The sequence below is a fragment of the Syzygium oleosum genome, unplaced genomic scaffold (genome assembly GCF_021117445.2).
Source record: "Syzygium oleosum isolate NSW1041296 unplaced genomic scaffold, Sole_v2.1 Sole_v2.09, whole genome shotgun sequence".
NCBI classification, from domain to species: Eukaryota; Viridiplantae; Streptophyta; class Magnoliopsida; order Myrtales; family Myrtaceae; genus Syzygium; species Syzygium oleosum.
In genome coordinates this window covers 11,323,773-11,340,560 of record NW_026607493.1, presented here as the reverse complement: position 1 = coordinate 11,340,560, position 16,788 = coordinate 11,323,773, and the positions used below count along the sequence as shown (strand labels likewise).

The window sequence follows — 16,788 nt, the reverse complement described above, 5'->3', positions numbered from 1 at the left end:
TATATTTGCAACTCGAACGGAGATCACCGATGAATATCGACTCTTTCCAGCACGCGCTATCTCAGTTCCTAGCTGATGGGTGTGTGGAATATCGCTACAAGCGAGCAGAATTTCGTGCAACCGTGACGCAAAAATAGGAGAAAAGACCACTCTCTCTATGCTTGAATCTTTGTAACGGAGTCCCGGGCAGGAGGAGATGATGCCTTTCTTGATTTCTCGATTGCAAGTGTCACTCTAATCTCCTGAAAAACAAAAAAGAACAATGATGCAGTGAAGGCAACTCATGCCCAGAACATGACGTACGTATCTCCTGGATTTGAACTCTTTAAAGAAGTGATGATGATAACTTTGGACACGCGAGGCATGTAATTTTGCAGAAAGGAAATCTGATACGTTCCACACTTATTAAACGTGATGATCTCGTCATTTTTTAGGAGTTTTCAAGATTTTTCATTTCTTTCCTTTTTTCATCTTGGAATTCTCATTAGCATTTCTAGTGTTCTTTTAGATCCAACAAAGCGAATGAGATCTAATGACCAAATTACTTAGACAAGCGAGATTATTGCTATCAAATATATGAAATACGATCCAGTTTGGCAGCGAGTCAAGATGGCCGAGTTGGTCTAAGGCGCCAGTTTCAGGTACTGGTCCGAAAGGGCATGGGTTCGAATCCCATTCTTGACAGGAGTTTTCTTGTTTTTTTCTTTCTTTTTCCTTTTTTCTTTAATAATATAAAAATAATTATAACTATAATAATAAATGGAGCTTTCTCGGTAAAATTAAGGGGAGCAATGAACATTATTTAGTAACATAAAGGTGATATGAAGAGCTCACTTTAATTCCCTTTGACTTTTTCTACTTGTTCTTTCTTTCCGTCTTCATGTTCTACTTTTTCTTTCTTTCCATCTTCATGGTTGTGGGCTTTGTCCTTTCTTGTCTAACCATGTACTGCCTCATCATCATAAGCACCGGCACCGTTGCCTAGAAGTTATTTTTGGCTAAATCCATTTCTATCGAATTACATGGAGGAATAAGGATGAGGTTTTCCACAAGTTAAGGAAAGGACAACAACATCATGATAGCATTAACGTACACGATGGATTTCAGTAAAAAAGAAAGAATAACAGTTCAAACGATTCATAAATTTTGATCTAATGTATAATACCGTATTTAAATTTTTTATTTTTTAATATAATCTCTGAACTTTCACCCGATATGTAAAATAATTATTGAACTTTTAATTTGCTCAACGCAGCCCTTGAACTTTTTGTAGATATTCGATCTAGTCCCCGGATTATTATATCTCTTGATTTAATCTAGTCCATGGACTATCTAATCCGATAACTAAATTGAATATGTCCCAAAAACTCAGGGGCCACATTAAATAAATTAATATTGAGCTAAATTTTAGAGACTACTAGTGTCATTTCACCCCCCTCCCCAAAAAGTGCCATTTTATCGAGTTTCTCGAAATCTACTGACCAATTTAAAACATTGAGTTATCGATATTTTTTTCCACCCTAGGATTATGAAATTTCTTTTCATAAGGAACCGCAATTTCTTTTTTTTTCAGATTTTCCCGCACAAAGAGCATGCAATTTTGACTAGTATATAATTGAAACCGCAGTTGAGGGAGTGGTCGCTCCCCACATCGTACTTCATTTTTACCTCAATGATTTCCGCGTGGCAATTTCTCGATAATTATTTTTTGTAAAATTTGGGTAATTTCTATGCTTAGATGGATAACAATGTCACATATTATCGATTGTAAATATATACCCGTGTCAACCACTATCCTAGGCTTTTTCTAAAGCGGCACGATTTTCACGTGACTTATTAAGGAAATCGGCATCCAGACAAAAACGGGTTAAATGCGATTTATCTCGAGGAATTGATAGTATAAGAAAACGATCCCAGACAAGGCCAAGACGAGAAAGACCGAGTGAAAGGCATATCGGATCGAATCGGCTCCTACCCACCCGGGCCCTATTTAATGGTTAATAGGGAGTAGTAGAGAGCGGGAGAAACCTGCTAAGTGGCACGGATTGTACTTTCGCCAGAAGCAAAGTAACCGACATTAATCAATTTTACGAAAAAGAAAGAAAAAAACACAAGGAGATTAAATACATGTAAAAGCCATGCTAAAGAAAAAGGAAAAGAAATTAGGGAAAGCATCACCGTCGGGAGTGAGCTGGCACAAGGGTTGACTTTTACGGGGGCCGTGGGGGGGGGAAAGGCCATAAATGCGCCCACCTCATCTAGTCAACTACCTCCTCCTACCCCTCTCACATCACGCCCGCATTCACTCATCTGTCGGGGAGGGCCCCCCCACGGGGCCCCACCCGCGCGGACACGTGTCGCCGGTCGCGTGGTCTGCGTGCGAAGCGATCATGTGGCTGTCGATTACCATCATCATTACCAGCATTCTTTTTTTTGTTATCATTATCATTTATTTATTTATTTGGGCCAGGGGGGGCGGCAATTAATTAGATGTCACCGAAGCTGCCTAACGCCATCAAATCCACCTCAAATTTTAGACAAGCCATTCCACTATCAAGGGTGCGCGACAAACTCACGATTTGGAAATTTTTTTTTTCCAATACGATAGTTTGTATCGCTTAAAATAATATACGAGCGAAAAATATTTTTATCATTCACGAAAAATCTTAGGTATAAATTATTATCGATAATAAAAATTCAAGCGATATAACCAATCATTTTTAGGAACATATTTTTCAAATCGTTTATTTTTCCGCGAGGGTCCGTTTGTTTTGCGGAAAACCCACGTTTTGGAAAACGTTTTTCTAGAAACGATTGCTTGTATCGCTTACAAAAATAAACGAACGAAAAATATTCCCATCATTCATGAAAATATTTAGGCATAAATTGCTATTGACGATGAAAATGTTTTTTGTCGGCTAATTATTCCAAGTGATATAATAACTCGTTTTCAGAAACAAATCGTTCAGTTTCTAGGAAACTAACAGAGCCTAAGATAAAAATCTCAGGCTCCGTTCGTTTCTTGGAAAATGTGACATTGCTGGAAAATATTTTTCAGGAAGTCATTTTTCGGGAAAATGACACAATTTTTCGGTGTCCGGCTGAAATCTGAAAAAGACCCGGAAAATATATTCCTGAAAGTTGTTCTCCGCAAAACAAACGGAGCCTAAGATGAGAATCTGCATCTTTAGAAAAGATGATTATGCACTCGATCGAGTGGAATAAGTACCTCCAATCGGTGTGAATTGATTAATTCTTTGTTCCTGAATTAACTTCAACTCAAAACAATTTCTGAAAACTTATGTCCCAATTTGTAAAAACCCTACGGGATAAAATTGGTCGAATGATGCATGTCCACACGTAGACAAGCCATGGCCGGGACACGCACCTCGATCGTCCGTGTCTGCATCAATTGTCCCGGCCAATAAATATCAATTACAACCCTTTTGTAAACAAGAAACTTATTGTGCTCATACAAGTCCAACCCCTCTTTAAAATCCTTCTCGTCCTCTACATTTAAAGCCGAGAGAATAAATGCAATTAGATTAATTAAGTATAATTGCGTGCATTGATTGGATTTATGTAGATTTGGAGTGAAATCTCGAAGCGATAAATAGAGCAACCATGGGAAAATTATCTAAAAAGTCATAAACTTATTGTGCGGCAGTTAATTCAATTCTAAACCTCTCAATTGTGCCAATTTAGTTGTGAATCTTTTGATGACTTGCTAATTTAATTTTAAACATTTTAATTGTGTCAATTTAATTCTAAACATTTTGACGACTTGCCAATTTAGACCTTCCCCACAATTTTGGCCGGAAATCATTGATGTGGAGGCCGGCTGGCCGCCAGCCATCATACATGACATGGTCGGTGTTAACGTAGACAAATTTTGCATTTTTTTTTTCTTTTCCTTTCATTTCCTTTCCTTCTGGTCTGCGGCCAGTACTCGGCCATGGCCGGCAACTAGCCATAAGCGAGGGTCGAGCCCTTGCCAGTGCCATGACGCCCTCACCTATGGCCGGTCGCCGACCATAGTTGAGTACTGGCCATGGGCCAAAGGGAAAGAAAATGAAAGAACATAAAGGAAAAAAGGAAAAAAGGAAAAAGAACTTTAAAAAATGCAAAAATTATCCACATTAGCGCCAATCACGCCACATAGGATGGCTGGTGGTCGGTCGGCGTCCATGTCAGCAATTTCCGAAAAAAAATTGACCAAAAAAGCTAAATTGGCAAGTTGTCAAAAGGTTTCGGACTAAATTGACAAATCATTGAAAGGTTTAGTATTAAATCGTTACAATTGAAAGGTTTAAGACTAATTAGCAAGTTGTCAAAAGGTTTAGGCCTAAATTGACATAATCGAAGGTTTGGAACTGAATTGGCCGCCATACAATAAGTTTAGGATTTTTTGGACAATTATCTCAAGTAGCTATACTCCCAGTCCTCCTCTAGTAGTCTATAGTATCTTTTTGTACGTTGTCCACACAGGTGTATGACCATATATTTCATGGGAGAAATACCAATGCATTCGAACATAGCGGATCTCTCCATTATTATTACGTACACGAGGGTGACCTACTTGCATAGTACAACCATGTCTCGATCCACAAGCTTATTAACATTTAGATGGATAAACCGTTGTGATCATCAAACGTTCAAGCGACACTCGATATCGTGTCCTGTCGATTAAGACTTTAAACCACCAATTAAATAACTCAACCCCCCTCTCTTATCTTCCGAGGGTTGAGAAAATTGGTCGAATTTCCTCTCATTGATGTAACTCAGTGGACTAGGAAGCAACAATAATGAGAAAGAACTCGAGTTGATGAAAGTTCATTTCTTTCTTTTCATGAATTGGGTGTTGATAGAGAGACTAGCAAAGAGCTAATTAGTCCGTTCTAGTAGGGGGACCAAACTAAAAAATTCCATCACTCACCGTAGCTATCACTATAGGACCATGAAAGGAGAAGCTTAAGGACAAAGGCAATGGGAGCAGAATCCTGTTGTTCTATGTCGAAAAATCATTGGTAAAAGAAACGGCGAATCACTTCTTTTTTTTTAGATAACTTGTTGTTAACTTACCAACACGTTTATGAAGTTACCATATTGTTTTATAGTTAGCGAATTACTAATTTATGTACTAACTTATATATGCTTAACTTATGACTAAAGTTTCGAATTTACTAACTTTCAATAAGTTCATATTATTAGAGGGACCCTCGACGCCAAATGAATGTTTACTGCTCCGTTCATTTTGCAGGAAATAAATGGTTTGAAAGATATTTTCTTAAAAACGATCCTTTACATTACTTACAAAAATAAATGAACGAAAAATATTTTCATCGTCCACAAAATATTTAAATATAAATTATTGTCGATAATGAAAATATTTTTTGTTAGCTAATTATTTCAAGCAATATGAACAATCATTTTTAGAAAAATATTTATTTTTTTAGAAATAATCGGTGGTGGCTAAGTCCCATGCTTCTTTAACTAAACCTCATCGGGTTTTGAGCGAATATCAATGAAGATGGTTTTGGTCAATTCTTTCCACGTAAAATACTTGAGAGAGAGGTATACTTGTGATTGTTCGACCGCATTTGACAGGTAGTGAGACGAGTGTCTGAGAGCATGTAGGAAGAAAAAGAAGAAAAAGGGGTCGAACCAGAAGAAAAGATGGGACTCGTTCGGAAGCCATTAATGGAGGGAGGAGGGTAAACGTAGGGTTTTGATGATAAGTGCCAGCGAAACCCCCTCAAACGACTGCCACACGGCTTGTGGGAGGCAGAGAAGAGGTCCAAACCAAGCTGACTTTTGCAATCCCTGAGTAAATGCACTTTGCTGTCCTCTTTGACTCCTTTTGAAGAACTCCTCTTCCTCCTCCTCTTTCTCAGTCAGCATCCCAACAGGCCCTACGCTTGGCTAAGCTCGTCCTCATCGCCTTCTCTCTCTATATATACAGGAATCACACAAACAGACAAGCAAAAGCCTTGGCCTTAAGCTAGCTCAAGTCTCATCTGTAGCTAAAACCAAACAAAGCCACTTGTGCTCAAGACATCGCGCAGAGAGAGAGAGAGAGAGAGAGAGATGGGAAGACCGCCGTGCTGCGACAAGATTGGAGTGAAGAAAGGGCCATGGACACCTGAAGAAGACATCATGTTGGTGACTTACATTCAAGAGCATGGACCTGGGAATTGGAGATCTGTTCCTACTAACACAGGTTATTACTCTACATTGTTAGAAGAAAAAACACTTGGTCCTCCTTTCTTTTACCAGTTTTTTGTTTTTGTGGTTTTTCTCTTTGTGGGTTGGGTTCCCTCTTGCTGGTTGGTTGAATCAATAAATTGCTGCAATTAATATATGTCCTGCACTAGCTAGAGCTAGTTCATGTGGTGATGTGTGGCCTCTCGGTCGGTTCTTTCCTATCTTTTCACCTTTTTTTCCTGATATACCCGAGTTTCTTGCCCTAATTAATATAGCAGATGTACTTCATATTCATTCACTGGTATTCACACATTTCTAAGATTTTCGAGCGTATATGTGAATCAGGTTTGCTCAGATGCAGCAAGAGCTGCAGGCTCAGATGGACTAATTACCTCCGTCCCGGTATCAAGCGCGGTAGCTTCACCGATCAAGAGGAAAAGATGATCATCCACCTTCAGGCTCTTCTTGGTAACAGGTATGTACCCAAAAAATTGTCAATTTTTTCAGGGTTTCCTTTTAATACTATTGTGGCTACAAAAAATAGAAACTGTCTGTATGCTAAATAAAAACCATATGTTCCACCGACAGTGTATAGTATAAAAATCCTGATTTTTACATTTATACACGCATGAGATCTCTTTTTGTGGGTATTGGTTTAAAATTTTGATTATTAACCCTAATGATACAGATTTTTTTTGGTGGCATGGGCAGGTGGGCGGCCATAGCTTCATACCTTCCTCAGAGGACTGACAATGATATCAAGAACTACTGGAACACCCACTTGAAGAAAAAGCTGAAGAAGCTTCAAGGCCAAGCAAGTCCTGATGATGATGAACATAATCATCACCAACAAGGGTTCACGACAACTTCACAGTCCATTCCCAAGGGCCAGTGGGAGAGGAAGCTCCAAACCGACATTCACATGGCCAAACAAGCCCTCTATGAAGCCTTGTCATTGGACAACCAACAAAGCTTCTTGAAAGAAACAACAATAGCACTTGGCGATGGTGACGATGATTGCAACAGACCACCACACCAAGAATCAAGCTATGCATCGAGCACCAAGAACATCGCAAGGTTGCTCGATGGATGGATGAAGAGCTCACCGAAAACAGGGAAGATCAAAGCGGAAAATGCTGTCCGCTTCACAAATGTTTCCAACAAAATGGCTGCCACCGCAGGTTCGAGCACTAGCGAAGGCGGTAACGCGGCAACCCCAGAGTGTTTTGACTCGCTCTTCAGCTTCAACTCCTCGAACTCCGATGTGTCCCAATCAATGTCGGCAGACGAAAACAATGTTAATCTGACGCCGGAAACAAGCGCGATTTTCCAAGAGGAGAGCAAGCCGAGCTTGGATAGTAATCATAATCATCAAGTGCCAATAAAGTTGCTTGAAAAATGGCTGCTTGATGATGCTTCAGTTCAAGGACTACAAGATGATTACCTCATGAGCATGGCATTAGATGCGGATGCTTTGTTCTAACAAAAGCTAGATCTAAGTTAGGGAAGTGATCAATTCTTGCATGGAGAAGGTCCAGTCGAATGGAAATATCCAGGTTTAATCAAGTTCCTGTGATTGGTCCCGATCGCATTGGACCGGGTCTATGCAAGAATTTGGCTAGCTAGGAAGACACTTTGTTTGTCTTTTATGTTTATTATATAGGTCACGAGCTGTTTTTTCTGGCTGAAATCTTGCTTGTTGTAGCCCACAACTGAGGTAAATATTCCCTTTCTAGAAGAAGAACGAAGCAAATTAAGTGTAAAATTGATGTGTAATGTAATTTTGTTTACTTATTATTAATAGGAGACATATAAGTATGTGCTTTTGCATCTGATTATTGTATATTCTCTATTTCTTCTTCTTTTTTTTGTCGAAATATTCTCTTTCTCTTACACATAGGTTCGTTTGATAAAATTGAAAAATAAGTGCTGAAAATATGAGTACGGACTACTAAAATAAAATAAAAAGTTGTTTGATAATCGATGATAATGAAATAATACATTTTTATTTGTGTCGACTGAATATGGAATATAGAAAATTATTAGAAGGTTTTGAGGGAATTCTTTGATTGGTGACATTTTCATTTCCTTTGAATATTTTACCACCCGACCAATGAATTAAGTTCTTTCTTGCACGTCACAGATAAACGATTTTCGACTTAAAACATCAATTAAGTTGTGTATACTTAATGGTTTTCAAACTTACCTTTTCTTTTTCCTTTTTTTTTTTGTAAATAGAAGAGGGTTCAGATAGATTGAGATCTACCTGATTCGCCGCTCAATATCCAGTTTAAGGCGTCACTAAAACACTAACTCCTCAGTGGACGAGCCCATCACCTAAATATTAAATTTTTAAGTTCAATTTTCAGCACTTCATGCGCGTATCGAGTATCGGACGCACCCCGAATTCGATACTGAAATTACGCTTCACTTCTATGTTATTGTGTCCCGGGTTTGGGTAAATAGTTAAAAACGAAAAGGAGGAGTCGTTAATCGGTGGTTTGAACTTTTGAAAGTAAGTGAATGTGACATGACAACAATTATGGGCCGACTCATATGACCTGAATCCGGGTACATCTACAATGAATCAAGACAAGCAAACAATGACTAGGGCTCTTATTCTCTTTTGAAACTTGGTGCCATGCAATAACTCCATGCGTCCTTGATCTAGACTCCTTATGAAGTCATGATCAGTGCTCAACTACATCGATATATGCAGGTTCTGAACGTTCATATCACATGGTTGAAATACAGGGAAAAGTGCCAGAAAAGTCAAAACCTTTTGCATTAGTCTTTAGTCCTAAACCTTTTTTGGTGCCAATTCAGTCCTAAACCTTTTGCATTGGTGCCAATTTAGTCCTAAACCTTTTTTGGTGCCAATTAAGTCCTAAACCTTTAAATTGGTGCCAATTCAGTCCTAAACCTTTTGTTTTTATGCCAATTTAGTCCTTCCGGCCAATTTAGACCGGAATTTGCCTACGTGGACGCTGCGGCGGCGGCCGTCACCGGCGCCGACGTGGACAACTTTAATATTTTTTGAATTTTTATTTTTTTCCTTTTTTTTTTTTTTTTTCCACTTTTTTTTTGGTTGTCTTCCTCCTTACTCGGCCGGTCGCCGGTCCGGCGACCGGCTCAGGCCGAGGCCGCGAGGGCGAGCCTCGCCTTGGTCGGGCGAGGCTCGAGCCCTCGCCGGAGGCCGCGGCGAGGCGAGCCCCGCCATGGTCGGGCGAGCCTCGCCATGGTCGGGCGAGGCCCGACCTCGCCGGATCGCGAACGCTCGACCTCGCCGGATCCGGCGAGGTCGGGCCTCGCCCGACCATGGCGAGGCTCGCCCTCGCCGGCCTCCGGCGAGGCTCGAGCCTTGCCTTGGTCGGGCGAGGCTCGCCCTCGCCGCGCCTCCGGCGAGGTCGGGCCTCGCCATGGTCGGGCGAGGCTCGCCCTCGCCGCGACCTCCGGCGAGGTCGGGCCTCGCCATGGTCGGGCGAGGCTCGCCTCGCCGCAGCCTCCGGCGAGGCTCGAGCCTCGCCATGGTCGGGCGAGGCCCGACCTCGCCGGATCTGCGAGGTCGGGCCTCGCCGGCGGCCGGGCGAGGCTCGACCTTGCCGATCCGGCGAGGTCGAGCCTCGCCCGACCATGGCGAGGCTCGGCCTCGCCGGCGAGGCCGCCCTCCCGGTGGCCGGCGAGGTCGAGCTCGCCGGCCACGGCCTCTGGCCGATCGCCGGACCGGCGGCCGGCCGATGAAGAAGAAACCAAAAAAAAAGTGGAAAAAAAAAAAAAAAAGGAAAAAATAAAAATTCAAAAAATTATTAAAATATTATTTAATTTGTCCACGTCGGCGCGGTGACCGGCCGCCGGCCAGCGCGTCCACGTCCAAGAAATTCCGGTCAAAATTGACCGGAAGGACTAAATTGGCACAAATTTAAAAGGTTTAGGACTGAATTGGCATCAATTTAAAAGGTTTAGGACTTAATTGGCACCAAAAAAAGGTTTAGGACTAAATTGGCACCAATGCAAAAGGTTTAGGACTGAATTGGCACCAAAAAAAGGTTTAGGACTAAATTGGCACTAATGCAAAAGGTTTAGGACTTTTTTGGCACTTTTCCCTTGAAATACATGATCCATGTGGATTCATTAGCGAGGGTTTTTCCCTGCCACTTTCATTCCCTATCTACTTTTATGGGAAAAAATCGCACGTCTCGTAAAGAAGATAAATTTCCATATATTTGCCTTTGAAAAGTGGCATGTTTTGGGGGAGAGGATCATTAAAAATCAGAAGTTGACTGTGACATAGGGTCGTCGCTATTAATGCTTTATCTGCCCACCAAAGTATGGTCTCCATTAGTATTTCCCCTGTCGGTAGGGGAAGCTGAAAGCAAGCTCCAAGGTAAAAGTGTCAAAAAAGTCCTAAACTTTTTATATCGGTACCAATTTAGTTCTAAACTTTTTGTTTTTTACCAATTCAATCATAAACCTTTTGTCTTTATGACAATTTAGTCATTCCGGCTAATTTTGGCCGGATTTTGCTAACGTGGACGTCAGCCGGCTTACATGGCACCACTGGCGATTACGTGGACAACTTTTAATACTATTTTAATTTTTTTCGAATTTTTTATTTTTTTTTCACTTTCTTCTTCCTCCAGCCAGTCACCGGTCCGGTGACCGACTAGAGGCCAGGGCCAACAAGCCCCGTTGGCCAATGGTGAGGCTCGCCCCGCCGGCCACTGGCGAGGGCGGCGAGGCTCAACCCTCGTCGGATGGCCGCGAGAGTGGCCTCGCGCTAGGCTGGGCGAGGCTCATCCTCACTGGATTTGGTGAGGGTTGAGCCTCGTCGGCCATGGGGGAGGCTCGACCTTGCCAGATTCGGCGAGGGCGAGCCTCGTCAGCCATGGGGGAGGCTCGACCTCGACAGATTCGACGAGGTCGTGCCTGTCGAGATCGAGCCTTGCCTAGCCCAGCTCAAGGCCGCCCTCGTGGCCATCCGGCGAGGGCTCGAGCCTCGCGCTGGGCTGGGCGCGGCTTGCCCTCGCTGGATCTGGAGAGGGTCGCCGACCATGTGTGAGGCCCGACCTCGCCAGATTCGGCGGGGTCGTGCCTCACCAGCAGCCGACGGGGCTCGCCGACCTTGGCCTCCAGCCAGATGCCGGTTCGGCGACCAGCTGGAGGAAGAAGAAAGGGAAAGAAAAAAAAAGAAATATTTTTTTTCAAAAATAAATTCAAAAAATATGAAAATATTATTAAAAATTGTCCATGTCATCACCGGCCGGCGTCCACGTCAGCAAAATCCAGCCAAAATTAGTTGAAAGAACTAAATTGGCACAAAAACAAAAGGTTTAGGAGTGAATTAGCACAAAAAAGGGTTTTGGACTAAATTGGCACAAATACAAAAGGTTTAGGACTTTTCTGACACTTTTTCCCAAGCTCCAAGTTGCTTATCGCTTATAATATGTAGACTCATTTGACAGAAAATCAATAATTTGAAAAATCTTTTCTTAAAAGTAATTGTTCGCATCATTTAAAGAATAAAGAAAGAGAAATGTTTTCATTATCAATACCAAACTCTGCCTAAAGATTTTCATCAATAATGGATCGGTCTTTTCTCAATTCGTTTTGTAGACAATACAAGAGATCATTGCTAGAAAAAATTTGAAACAATCCCTCCAAGCATGTCTAGCACTTTGCTATTTTTCAGTGGTTGAGAGCTTTGCATTACAACCCATCTTGTCACTTTCTCGAAATGATGTGACTTGGTCAGAGTTACTAATACCAATTAAATTCTCTTTGCCATATACTATTTTTGCATTGAAAGTCCTACCAGTTTAACTTTCCTACTATGGTCATGCACAAAATGAATAAACTGGACAAGGACCAAAAATTTCATTTGGAGTCGATCCACGATATTGCCAGTTGTACATAGAGGATTTAGATTAATTATTGGAGTCTTGAGATTAAAACCTAACTCAAGGGTCGATTTATTATGAAATTATTTAATGTGCAATTACATATTGTCTTACTCTTAAAAAACTTCTCGAAACATTTGTTAACCATGCATATTTTACTGCACACATATAGTTCAAAACGTCTTTGGCCTTTTAACACTTGGACTCCATTTTTTATTAGAGAACACGTCTGAGAAACAAATTAGCCCCTGTGAATATACAAAAATAATGCCTTGAATGCGAAACAAGTGAAAGGGCTTTGGCCACAAGTTCAGGAAAATTACAAAAAAAGTTCTAAACCTATTGTATATGTGCCAATTCAGTCCTAAACCTTTTAATTTTGCCAATTTAATCCTAAACATTTTGAATTTGTGCCTATTCAGTTCATCTGACTATAAATAATCGAAAAAGTTTGATTTAAAATTATATTTAGCATCGGTATATGGCAGTCGGAGAGCAAAACGACGCCATTTTGCTTTTAAAAAAATTGTAAAAAAAAAAAGACTTTATGAAGTCCCAGACAGGGTTGGGCCTAGCTAGAGAATTCTCGCCTAAATCATCTTCGCTCAACCAAATGAACCCTAGTTTGATCTTGTCCAAAATCTCACAAAGTTTCCCTAGATTCGATCCCTCCTTGCCATTTCCCTCAAGCCAAGCCATTCTTTTGTCAGTCGCCTTCGTTGATCGAGCCCCCCTTCGCCCGACGCCTTCATTCATAGCAACCACACCCAATTCGCCCGCAACCATACTTGATTTGTCCGTCACAATTCACAGCGAACATGAGCAAGTGAAGTGGTCCCGGTTGATTGTCTTGTCGACAAATGTTGACTAAACATGACAACTCTACGTGGGCCAAGTCATTGTCATGTACCTTGATAGTTACTATCATGTGTGCTGTTGCTGGTTGGAAGAGAAATATTCTTGCATGCTTCTTAAATCTTTATAGTAACTATTACGTACCTTAAATCACACAATAAATAAGTGTGATTGAAATAAGAATACTCATCCTTTGTTAGCCTTTGTGGCGGTAGAATACGTACATAAATTTTAGCACTAAAATGAGAAGACTTATCCTTTGTTATATGGATTAATTAATGAGAATGTATAGTAAAAATTTGAACGACTAGAGAATACTACTATAAGACGGACATGATGCAACACATATTGGTAGCATTCTAGGCTACTCAAGTAAAATCTATATTATGTGGTTGCTTATAATATACATTGGGTTTTTTTTTTTTGGTGTAGGGTCGAGATGAGCGACAAATCATCTTAAGTCTACCTTTTCTAGGGTGGAAATATTTATCGTTGCCCAATGCTTGAATATGTTGGGGGAAGATTGATTTAGTAAAGTTGATATCATTTCAAGGAGCTCATCAGAGACATCAAGAATGGGGTAAATAGTAAATTTGAAAAGTTTTATTTTAAGTTTCTTGGAAAGTCTCTAGAAGATGGGTTGAGATATATATGAAATGAGACTCATGTTGTCAATCTAGTTTTTAGTTATTTGCATTGTTAATTGAGATATAAGGAGAAACTTTTGCAGCCGATGAGGTACCAGAAAGTGATAGTTGGGGTGCCAATGTGGGTGTGGACAAGGGTGAGGGTGCTAGTCCGAATGAGAGTGTTGGTTGGGGGGTCGATGTGGGTGCTCGTGTGACGTTGGTTTAGCTAATGAGATAGTCATTAAGCACAACGGTGATTTAGATCCCGATGACTTAGTTGATGAGATGATTATACTATCATAGAGGGTGATATTGTAGATGACGACGGCGCCGACGAGACAAACTTTCTCCGCAATGTAAAATTCTCGACTAATGATTATGATCTTGATATCAAGGAGCTTCTAGAAGAAATAAAGAACATGATAGAATTCTACGAAATGGCCTTAGTTGGAATAGGGGAACCATCAGCAATATTGGCACCCTCCCGACGATTGGATGTGGATAGTGTAGTTGATACTAAAGTTGGTTACGAGACAGAGTACTATGAAACAGATGCAACTGAGAATTTGTGGTCTGATGTAGAGGGAAAATATGACGATTTTACTAGAAGGAGAAGTAGGTTTTCAAGACCTAATCATAATTGTGTTGTGCCTATGTTTACTATGGTTATGATATTTGATAATAGTAGGCAATTTGAAGATGCTCTAATAAAGTACTCATTGGCGAAGCGTAGAGAGATAAACTTTATAAAAAAATGATAAGAAGTTTGCTAGAGCAAAATGTGTTAATGAAATTTGTTATTGGAAAAATTTCTGGATATGTTAATATTCATAGTGGATCATTTCATGTGAAAACCTCCTATTTAGAGCATACTTGTAGCATTAACTTCAAAAAGAGGAGGTTAATAGGTTCTTGATTGGCAAATTACTATTTTTCTATAACAAGAGCAATGCCAATTATTAAAATTATTGCTTTCAAGGAGCTAATCAAGGAATAATTGGGCTCAGATGTAAGTATAACTTTTGTTAAGTTGTTTGCTTGTAGAATATTGATGAGAAACTATAAGAAGGAATATGCAAAGCTGTTGGATTATATAGAGAAGTTTATGGAGACAAATCCTAAGAGTATTGTTACATTGAAAATTGAAAAGCCCGATACTCAATTTAAGGCATTGTTTGAAATAATGCATATCCATTTTGCTGGATGTAAGAAATAGTTCCTTGGTGGATGTAGGAAAGTTCTGGGGTTATATGGTTGCTTCTTGAAGGGAATTTGTCAAGGTCAAATCTTGAGTGTTGCCGAAAAAGATGCAAACAATAAGATGCTCCAATTGCTTAGGTAGTTGTCAGAGTTGAGAATAGTGACACTTGAATGTGATTCTTAACAAGTTTGATGTATGATCTTAATATTTTGAACACATATATATGAGGTTGGGTTATAATTAGTAACAAACAAAATATAAGTTCCTTGTTTAATTTTTATATGTTATGCTTCTTAGATAGTCACACTTGAACATATGATTTACATTACAATAATCTTTTGTAGGGCCTTGTACATTCTGTGGTTGAGTTGCTACCTGCAACTAATCATGGGATGTGTGCCAGACACATTTATGCCAATTAGGATAAGAAATATAATGGGATATAGATGTAAATATTTTTTTGGCATCGTGCTAAGAGCAATACTATGACTGAGTATGAAAAATTAGTCTTGCTGCATATCATGAGTTGGTGTAAACGGAGTCAAAGCACTAGCGAAGGGCTTTCTTATGTGAGGTATTCAATGGAAGAATTATATATGCTAGTGAAGTGTATTTACGATATGTTAGAGGAAATGCGGATAATGATAATGATAATAATAATGATGCATACACAAAGGGATGCGTGTGCTAGGTGAAGAAGGGACAGTAGTTCAAGAATCTTAAGAAAGTTAGAAAAAAAAAAGAGTTTGTGAGACGTATTACTAAGCAATATGGAATGATGATACTGAATATGAGGTGATGGTGAAAAGTATGTGGTGGATGTGTTTAAGAGAGACTACTTTTGTAGAACATGACAGCTTACTGACATCCCTTGTTCCCACGCCATTTCTGCTATAAATCATAGGCAAGATGATGCGTATGAGTGTTATAAGAAGGCTAAGTTCTTAGCTGCATAGGAGAACATGATGATGCCAATTTGAGGAGAGAATTGAAAATTTACTAATAGGGAGCCACTTGAACTACTTTCAACCAAGGTGAAGCCCAATAGGCGTAGATAAAAAAGATCAAGGGAGGAAGGTGAGGTGGTAAGTCGAACTAGGATGTCGAGGATAGAAATGAAAATAACATGTTTCAACTTGCTCGAAGACGAGACACAATAGTTCAACATGTTCAATTAAGAAGACGGAGTTTACATTTTCACAAACACGATTTTCAAGGAAAAAAGTTTTAGTTAGTATTTCCATTTCCATGATATCATGCTTGTTTCATCAATAAAACTTTAATCGAATATACTCTTTACAAATCTAAAGATGTGCAGGCAAATGTGCAAGTGGCAGTGGTGGTGCCAGTACCAAAGGTTGCTCAAAGAGATAGAAGTAACAGGATGTAAGGGTGGATTTAGTGTTATATGTTGTGGTTGTATTTTTTTTTTATAATAATGGGTTTAACGAAGTAATGTTAATCAATTTGTTCTTTTTATCGATGATCGGATCCGTGAAGTAAGGTTATGGATGTATTTTTTTTATATGTCTTAGATGGCTATTTGTATAGTAATTGGGATTAGTGAAGTATTGTGCTTGTGAACCCTCTCTTATTGCAATAAAATGGGTTTGTCATATGTTACTATATTGTGGCCGTTTGTTTATGAAATAATGACATTGTATTCTTTCTTTTTTTTTAATCATATTTGGACCATATTTCCTAATATCAACCCAATGTTCATTGCTATACCATCATTTGCTCTTTTATACTCAATGGACGAGTACTTCTTTAATCATAATAGCAGATCAAGACTAATAGAAATTATATGTCTCTTATGTTAAGGTTGAGAATCAGGTTGCATATGAAACAACGTAGATTGTAAATAACTTGCATTTCATTGATGTTCATATTCCATGTGAACAAAAACAAACCAAATTAAAAACATCTACTAAAATAGCCTATATAACACAATCGGTATTAACACACCTTACAACAAACTCATTACATCATTCATCTTCAA

The 16,788-nt window shown here is 39.8% G+C and overlaps 1 protein-coding gene and 1 non-coding gene across 2 annotated transcripts; both read left to right on the top strand.

The window, feature by feature from the left end:
- The first annotated feature begins 603 nt into the window (after positions 1-603).
- Positions 604-684, top strand: TRNAL-CAG (transfer RNA leucine (anticodon CAG)). Its single transcript has one exon. It is a non-coding gene; the product is annotated as a tRNA-Leu (tRNA).
- A 5,187-nt stretch (positions 685-5,871) lies between these two features.
- LOC115662446 (myb-related protein 306-like) lies at positions 5,872-8,034 on the top strand. Its single transcript, XM_030584594.2, has 3 exons — positions 5,872-6,220; positions 6,550-6,679; positions 6,916-8,034. The coding sequence occupies exons 1-3, from the start codon at positions 6,088-6,090 to the stop codon at positions 7,685-7,687; spliced, it is 1,035 nt and encodes a 344-aa protein (XP_030440454.2). The 5' UTR covers positions 5,872-6,087; the 3' UTR covers positions 7,688-8,034.
- The last annotated feature ends 8,754 nt before the right edge of the window (positions 8,035-16,788 follow it).